The following is a 9,767-nucleotide window of genomic DNA, read 5'->3' as shown; positions in this document are numbered from 1 at the left end:
TAGAAAGACATCCATTTCAGTCAAATGTATTGTAAATAGCAGTGATAATGACAGAAACAATTATCACCTGCGTATTCCCTATGTATGAGGCTCCACTATGTAAGTATTATTAGCATGCATATGTGTATAATGATAATATAGGGTGTGTATATGTGTGTATGTGGGTGTATGCATGTAAGTATACTTGATATAATTATATGTGTTCACATCAGGTATCTCATTATGCAGACTTCTTCTCGAACAAAGTTCTTTACATATTCTGTAAAGTGAGCTACAGAGTAATAGCATGAACATTACACGGGGAAATTCTCATGTGAACAACAGTAACAATGGAATACGGGTGTCTGGTATAGACCTACCGGGTACCTCCTGTAAGTCGTGCATGCAGATTAATACTTTCACTGTGATAACATCCAACACTCAGAGAGTTTGACAATGTTGCAGCTAATAAGTTTTATTGCAAACTGGTAAGTGTAAGAAACAAAACTAAAGAATACTGCAGTCAACTGCACGCAAAGACCTTTCTATTGGTCTACCTCCGTGAAACAACATCATTCTGTGATGAAGGAATGATCAATCATGCAATCAAAGACAAGACATGATTTTTGCTCATTCTAAAGAAATACGGACAAGTTCTGTAATATGGACTTGGCAGCAAAACAGCAAAGATTTTTGTATAAGTAGCATTGAACCCAGAAATAACCAATTAAGTAAACTGGGAAAACAAAATGAACCATTTCAAAAGATCAATGAAGAAAGACATCGCTTGTAAAAAAGGCATAATGTTGTACTAATTTTCATCAATGTCGCCCTCTTTTGATGCGCATCATACAAACGTCTCAACGTATTGCATACGAGACAATTTTTTTAAAGGTTTATGGGCGCATGATCTCTGGTATCTATCATAATATTGTCCTATGAATTTCTACTCTTCAGACTTCTTAAACTCAAGCAAATTGTTCTCTAAACTTTCGAAAGAGCCTTTTCGTAAACGGATATTGAATACCTTTTCAACATGATGCATATAACATTATATTATAAGACAACACTAAACTGTTGTCTATATACATACACGTGCTTCCTTTAGTTTTTGCTCTTATTGTAAGAGAATGAATCAAAAGTACGCCTACTGATATAAAGAAAGCTAAATTTAAATCGAAACTGTCCTAGCTATTTTTTTTCCGACTGATTGTTCACCAATTCATTTTGACAGATTTAGTACTGCAGGGCGACAGTGCCCGCAAAAACTGATTTTTATATACAAGCTGCGCAAAACCTCACACCTTTCGCTTTTCGAAATTAAAGCGCCCAATGTAATTATTTCATGCAACGCAAACGGACTATATTAATCTTTTGCTGCAAACCAGACTTCGTTGTGTCTGTCCAGCACCGTAAAAGGAGAATCGTAGCCAGCCGTAAAGTAGAAGGACTTCTCGAAGGTGCGGTTGTCCAAGGTGAGGTCTTCTCCGAGCTGATCGGCGTTCTTATACCAGTCTTCTTCTCTCGCGCGTCCAGAGAAGGAGCTACATATCATAGGTGATAAAGATGCAATGTTAACTTTTAAAGAGATGATACATTATGGAGAGTGGAGGTGAGAATGATGCCGAAATGACCTGTTTAAACATCATCAACATCATTATCATTATCACAAACTATTACCGAGGTTAAGATCAGAAACGTAACTGGAGCAACTATAATATTCGACCTCACATTTTTTTTAAGGAACTTGGTAGGCTACGTTAGATGAGAGAAACCCTATGGAATGAAGACGAGAAACTATAGAGTTTTTGTTTAAAAAATGAAAATAGGAATGATGAGGCAGCAACAGCAGAAGAAGAAGAAGATAAAGATGACAATCAGCTAATGATGATGATGAACAATGCAGATGACAAAGGATGAGAAGACGAAGATGATAACGGATACTATACTATAATATTGAAGTGAACTGAATCAATCTTTTTTCGTCAAAGACCCATGCTTGGAAACATTGTCTTTTATCAATTATTCTCGCCAGGATATCCGGCCATCACTACGGGTCTTCGACGTCATGTACAAACAAAATACGCTGTCATCACTTTGTTCTCTTGTTGTAAGCGCTAGTTAACAAACTGGTTACTATTTGTCTTGTGCTCCATCAAAAGAAGAAGAAGAAGAAGAAACGTTTTGAGATACTGGTTCATCGCTTTTAATACTCACCGGACGTAGAAGCTTTGCCGCGGAAATTTCTGAATGAAAACGTCCGTCTCGGTAGGTTGCGGCGGGTCAGACTGCATATTGTGCGGGATGAAGAAATAGATGGTGAAGTTGGACTTGCAGGCCGGACCTTGTCCCGGGATGATACGCACTGCTACCGGGGCTGTCATGGGGATCTTCTCTCCTGCATGGTCACCAAAGACATCGATCGAAGTTATAGAGGAGTGGAAGGTGTTCACGTATCCATGCGAAATTAATGAAAATGTTTGAACTAAAATGTGTCTAGAACACGGTTTTCATTATATATGTATAACAATGTCTTCTTTTTTTTTCTACTGTAGCTGATATTTTTTTTCGCGTCTAGTTGGTGGTTTCGACGGTCAATATTACGTCATCATCATCATCATCATCATCATCATCATCATCATCACTCTCAATTGTCGACGTATAGTTACCAGCTGTATTGTTCCCGCTGATGTAGTGGAAGTTGCGCTCAAAGCCCTGGGACACGGCACGTTCGTAGCTCAGGTCCAGAACTTCCGTCCCCACCCAGTTTGCCGCTTCGTACAGACGCTCTTCGTACTTCTGCGTTTGGAGGCATAACATGGATATCATTTTAGAATGGCTAGGGCTCACCTCGCTCATTACCAGCAGTAAGATGTTCGTTTACTAAGGTTTGGCCAAATAGAAGTGAAATGATATTTCTTTTGTATTTTCGAGAATGATGCACGTGGTTATAAACGCATAGCACATAACAATAAATTAATAAGTTTACTTGTATTACAATGTACTGTGCTAAAAAATGAATATAAAGAAGGCGAAAGCCAATATAGCGAGACGTTCAAAAAAGTCAAATTACTTTCTTACTTTATGTCTTATATTTTGAAGACATTCGAACATTGAGTTAGTTAGTTGAGTCTGATTCTATAATGTAAACATATCGAAAGCAATTGGTGTGGAAGCGCTTTTCAGTGAGTATAGAGATGGAAGACAGCGATGAAAAGAAGACAGAAAATTGAACGATATCACAATAGCGATTGGAAAGAATATTCTGCCCTATGCAATATGATATATATCACTTATAAGCATCATGAATCCGTCTGCTAGTCAGGAGGAGCATTTCAGGCATAGGAAACATTGCAAAATGATTATGTCTGTGCTTGTGTTTTCTTCTGTTTTATTTATTTACATATCTAATGTTGGTTTTGAAGATACATTTGCTCCGAGTACTGAGGGCGCTTATACACCTTTCCGACGAATTGGTCGTTGAACGTCGGGCAGTCAAGACCTTTACAAAAGGCTGGTCTTGCCTTGGTGGCGAAAAACACGTGACGCCCATAGACCCCCTGGGCTGAAATCATGGCCATCAGAAGGCACAAAATCCTCTTCATCTTTGTTTGTCTTTTGCTTTCCCACGAAGAAAAACCTGCGATCGAAAAGATAATCATCTTATCGTAGCTTTTGAAATGTTGGTTTGACGAGATCGCTGTAATGGACGAAGTCCCTAAAATGCATGCGTTCATGACAAAATAAATGGCATCATGATGTTTGTATCATTATTACAAATCAATCGTTATTGATTTCATTCGTAACTCATTCATTAACATACCTTTATCATCATTATCATAACTAGTCAGAAATTGTGATTGTTAATGTCGTCTCTATGTAGTCATGCGATGTTGCCAAGAATAACTATGTTAATATCGTCAACGACAACAGGTGTGCTTATATAAGATTGAATTCATTTTGATAAATTAAATGTATATTTCTGACATTATTGCTGCGTGTACTCTAACAAAAACCTATTGACCTAAATATAATTATGAAAATGATATTACATACGCCATCATTTATCATGCCAGGAATAAAGACTATACAATGAATATATAAGCTGGAATTGCAACGAATGCAGAATAGTTATCGAGGAGAAATAAAGCACCTAGCTCAATCTGAACATGAAACATCACAACAGAAACAGAAATGATAAGGAATTACTATACACAATCCCTATCGTGTATGAAATGTCTGTAATAGCCTACAAAGACTCGTGTCCTATGTTTGGTTATGCTATTGTTCAAAATGACCGGTATGAATCTTTACAAACACACGTCGAGGTCATTCTTCCATTCTCATCGTGAAATGAAAACAACTTGGTCTATAGTTCGTACGCTTGTGTTATTCTAAAATGACCATTATATCAGTCCTCCCGCAGTTTTTGTTGAAATGATGATTGTGATTTTCCAGCTTGGCATTGACAACACGGAGTTTAAACGGATGAGGGTGTGGTAGGTAGAAATACGAGCAAAGTGAGCACGCCGGATAATTAAACTTTGGAGAAGAATATGATGACGACTTAAGTTGAAATGCTTCTGTCTGTATTAATCAATTTCTTGGCAATGATGCATGGCAAGAATAGGCTTTCAAACATAAAATATCACATATTTGCAAAATTCTTGGTTATTAGTATTAATTAAGCTGCCAGCCTAATCAAGATTAACATAATCACTGTTAAACAATTGTCGTCGCAGAGGTACCTGTAGTCAGTACAAAGGACAATCCGAAAACTGTGGCACATTATAATTTGCATCACCTTCGATATTAGTCATGCTATATTAATCACACCAGAGTGAGCTTTGGGGAAAGAAAAAAATAAGTACATGCACATCAATCCAGAGAGGATATCATTATTGTGCTGCTATTCACGACACTCTCTACGGCCTAGGAACTCGTGAATAGACTCATTCTAGCCTTCAGAATCTCCGAGTAGTATGCTCCTACGACATTATTATCTCTTTGGTCTCCAAGAATCAGTTGTGCATTCTACAGTGCCACCATTCGTCGATTGCCAGACGTTCTCTCGGTGGACGAATCGTGCTCACGCTATGAGACTGTCTTCAATAAACAATGATGCAAAAGCACGTTTCGGAAGCAGACTGCAATTCAACTTATCCCGTCAGCCAGATGGGGAAGACCTTTCCGTATGATTATTTTTGACAAAAATATGGAGTGGCACAGACTCTTCGCACTTCCATATTGCAGTGCATAATAATGCTGTGCGGATGCCGATTTTAATCCCAAGTGAAAGGTCTGTTTACTATCTATATGTCAACGAAATTGGGAATTTCAGTACTTATGGAGTTCATTCGACCGGCCGAATATAGCAGCAGCTTACATTGGTTACTTATTTAGCTCTAATGGTTGCTCTGCAGATTTACTTACCTGTGGGTATATAGTCCGGGAGCCAGCGGGGGTCAGCCTAGCTGAAAAGGTTACCAATTTTTATGTGTATAGCAATTTAGTACGTATGCCCCTGAGTATGGAAATGCACGTCTGGCTGGTCATCGGTGGTGGGTGTGGCCAGGAGAGCCACAGAAAGGACCCCCCAAAATTAGGCTAGCCTAGCTGGAAAAGTAACCCCATGAAAACAACTGGAACTTGTTCGTTACACTTACAGGATAAATGAATGACCATTGCCAGACGTTTTAAGTGGTGGGGGGTAGCCGCCAGACGCTCTTAAAGGCCCAACTCCAGCTAGGCTAGCCTAGCTGAAAAAGTAACCTCATGAAAGCCACTGGAACTTGTTCGTTACACTTACAGGATAAATGAATGACCATTGCCAGACGTTTTAAGTGGTGGGGGGTAGCCGCCAGACGCCCTTAGAGACCCAAATTTTTCCAGCTAGGCTAGCCTAGCTGAAAGAGTAACCTCATGAAACCCACTGGAACTTGTTCGTTACACTTACAGGATAAATGAATGACCATTGCCAGACGTTTTAAGTGGTGGGGGGTAGCCGCCAGACGCCCTTAAAGACCCAAAATTTTCCAGCTAGGCTAGCCTAGCTGAAAAAGTAACCTAATGTAACCCACTGGAACTTGTTCGTTACACTTACAGGATAAATGAATGACCATTGCCAGACGTTTTAAGTGGTGGGGGGTAGCCGCCAGACGCCCTTAAAGACCAAACTTTTTCCAGCTAGGCTTGCCTAGCTGAACAAGTAACCTTGTGAAACCCACTGGAACTTGTTCTTTACATTTACAGGATATATGCATGACCGTTGCCAGACGTTTTAAATGGTGGTGGTGGGGGGGGGGGGGGGGTAGCCGCCAGACGCCCTCAAAGACCCAATTTTACCAGCTAGACTAGCCTATTTATAGCTGGAAAAATAACCTCCTGAAACCCACTGGAACTTGTTCTTGTGATACACTCAAAGGATAATTGAATGATTGTTGCCAGACAATAGCCGGCAGACGCCCCAAAGACCAAACTCTTACCAGCTAGGCTAGCCTAGCTGAAAATTAGGACAGTAACCCCATGAAACCCACTGGAACTTGTTCTTACACTTACAGAATAAATGCATGACCGTTGCCAGACGCTTTAAGTGGTGGGGCGTAGCCCCCAGACGCTCTCAAAGACCCAATTTTACCAGCTATAAGGTTCACATATTTCAGAAATGATAGCAGTGTAATTCCATAACAATACCGCTTGCTTGCGAGTTCACCTGTCTATAATCTATGCATGCCTTATTCTTTTGTTCTGCTTCCTTGAGCCCCAACTCATGCATTCTTATGGTGACTCTCCCATGTCATCATCCTTGTTCATTGCAATTTGTTCTATTTTTTGAAAATATTCTTATTCTTCATCCCAATTATCACAAATTCTGAAACTCTGTCCTCAGTATAACTAATTCATAGTTGTACAAATGTAAAAATCTGAGAATCACCCGGAGGTCTCCTTTAATGGGGGAGTTTCTTGAGCGCACAGGGAAACATGCTTTGAAATATCAATAGGGCAAGTGTTGAGACGAAATACTGTAGAAATATGAGAATATACAGTGCTGTGGTTTTGGTAGAAGAAATAGGGTATCTGTATTTGTCCTCAGTGATAACCAAAAAACTTATTTGGAAAGAATAATAGACATCAAAAAAGAATTGCCCAATCAAACATGTCGGGATTTTTCTCAAACATCAGTGTTCTCATTTTCTTTGCAGTGTAAAACAAAAATAAAAAACGAAAAACAAAAAACAGGGCTGGGTACAGTATCCGGATGGAAATTGGTGGGATGGGCGTAAACCCGCGGGTATTATAACATACTGACGTGAAAAAAAAAACAAGACCAGAAACTACTTTCTTTCTGTGCCCTGGGGAGAAATATTCATCAGTTGCATTTTGGAAATGTTGAAAATCACAACTTTTGATGAAATTGCGTCCTACAGTATCTCTTCTTATATGAAGGCTTTTTTTCTAATTAAGTTTCTTTCCTCTATGACCATGATAAAACAAACTCCTGATGATTAAAACAAAAGACAATCAAAACTTGGCAAATGAACTCTTCGGACATTAGCAAAAGGGAATAAATTAACAGTTTTTGCAAACACTTTATACAATTGTCTAATACTCCATCAAGCTCATAAAAAATACAATTCTACTGCAACAAGAAATCCATTCAGTAAGACTCGTCCTCGGTGTACAAAGCTTAAAATGCCAACTTTTTAAAAATAATGCCCCAGCTCTTAAATTTACTTTAAAAAGGGGAAGTAAAGCTCAACACCTTTGGCCTATGACTTTTTAGGTACCGTATCACCTTACGGTTGAGGAGATGGGTAAAGAAAAATTATTAACGAAATAAAACTTATAGGAACATGCTTCACATGACCTCACCGTTTTCTTCTCTTAAGAAAGAAACGAAATCTGAAAATTGTTCAAGAGTGTTTTTGAACATAGTACATTGCAAAAGCAGAAAAAAATCAGTGTTTGTAAGAAACATAACTCACAACAACAAGGAATTCCTGTCGTGTCTAGTATTGCACGTTTTTGGTTTGGAGGGTTTTGGATGCTAACATTTCAAGACAAGTTTATGCTCCGGCACTTCAATGAACTTAAATGTAAAGTAATGATCAACCTCTCTTGCCAATAAACTCAACATTTGCTGTTCTTCAGTAAAGCATATGACAGAAACATATGAGAAACATGTCTAAAATTCATATGAATAAGCTCACAGCAACAACAAAAATATTATGTTATCTATAAACTAATACTGCATAGTACTTAGTTTCGAGGGATTAAGATGCAAAATGTTATGACAAAAGCCCCTACGTGGCTACCAGCAATTAAACATCCTTCAACTTCTTTAGCAAATGAGCTCATGTGTATCATCTTCTTGTTGAGAAGACGAAGATGAGTAATGATAAAATAACCAAACTATCAACTTTCCTTTACATGTTTTACATGACATCATTATTGCCTTCTCGTAACGAAATTGAAAAAACCAGAACATCTGAAATTGTTCAAAATCGCTTCTTGATAACGATGAAAGCAAAGGAAACTTAGTGTTTGTAACCACTATGACACGTGTCTACAGATCTGTCATGCTCATAAGAAACGTAACTCACAGGATCATAATTTTATACAGTAAGTACTTGGTTTGGAGGACATTTAGATGCCAACTTTTCAAGAACAATACACCAGCACTGACATTAACTGATGAAAAAAAAGGAATGCTCAGCTTCTTTATCCAATTAGCTCATAGGTAATTCCTTGTAGTTGAAAAAAAAAACCGAGTACACATAAAAATATAGACTTCCCGTAACATGTATCACAGGTCATGATCTCCACATTTGCTCCTCTTAACTTAAAAGAAATAAATGTATATTTAAATTTGTTTTAAATGACCTTTAAACAATATGAAGAAAAAAATTCTGTGTCTGCAAAGGCTTGACACATGTCTAATACTGGGTCACGCTCATATTAAACGTAGCTCACAGGAACAAGGAATTCACGTGTGTATAAAATAATACTGCAGAGAGGGTGCAAAGTTGAACCCTTTATTGAGGGTGCGAAAATGTTCCCTTGGGTACATCTTTCCACCCACACTAAGTGGTGCTAGATTGCACCTCTTCTTGAGGGTGCATCTTTCCACCCACACTAAGTGGTGCTAAGTTGCACCTTTCTTGAGGGTGCGATCTTGCACCCTTTACCTTTCGGCGCACCTTTGCACCCCGTGTTTATAGCCTTTACATCTTGGTGCAACTTTACATCCTTTCGTGAGGGTGCAAAGAAACACCCAAAGTTCCAAGATTGTGCCTTGTTTTGAGGGTGCAATCTTGGAACTTTGGGTGCTACTTTGTACCCGCAAGAAAGGGTGAAAGTTACACCCTCGGGAGCAACTTTGCCCCCTTGAAAAAGGCGCCACCTCGTACCTTTAGGTGCAACTTTATGCCCGAAGGATGCAAGAATGTACCCTCTCTTGAGGATGCAATCTTATGCCTTATTGGTATGATGTTGCACCTATGTGGTGCTTATTTGCTCCATGACTACTGCAAAATTGCTCCTTTAAAGGAGCAAGTCAGTGTCACTGCCTGCTCCTTTATAGGGGCAATATTGCCCATCATCTCAAGGTGCAACTTAGCATCACATAATCGGGTACGATTTATTTCCTTAACTACTCTAAACCTTGAATAGTGCGAACTGATGTAAGCCTATTTGCTCAGTATATAACTTATGTTGTTGTTGCACTCTGCAAAGTAAATAGGATTAGTGTAACTTGGATCTTGTGAATCATGAAATGTGTGTGCGTG

General features: G+C 38.9%; 1 protein-coding gene across 1 annotated transcript; it reads right to left on the bottom strand.

Annotated features, from left to right (window-relative positions):
* Positions 1-1,345: 1,345 nt before the first annotated feature.
* LOC139744485 (heme-binding protein 2-like) lies at positions 1,346-3,584 on the bottom strand. The gene is made up of 4 exons (XM_071654919.1): positions 3,441-3,584; positions 2,649-2,778; positions 2,197-2,377; positions 1,346-1,523 (listed from the first exon to the last, which is right to left on the bottom strand). Exons 1-4 carry the CDS (start codon positions 3,582-3,584, stop codon positions 1,346-1,348), a joined length of 633 nt encoding a protein of 210 aa, XP_071511020.1.
* Positions 3,585-9,767: the final 6,183 nt, after the last annotated feature.

The sequence above is a fragment of the Diadema antillarum genome, unplaced genomic scaffold (genome assembly GCF_040938485.1).
Source record: "Diadema antillarum isolate AM-2024a unplaced genomic scaffold, OU_Dant_1.0 seq00001184_RagTag, whole genome shotgun sequence".
Classification (NCBI taxonomy): domain Eukaryota; kingdom Metazoa; phylum Echinodermata; class Echinoidea; order Diadematoida; family Diadematidae; genus Diadema; species Diadema antillarum.
Note: the sequence above shows the minus strand (reverse complement) of the source record. Positions and strands in the feature narration are given on the sequence as shown.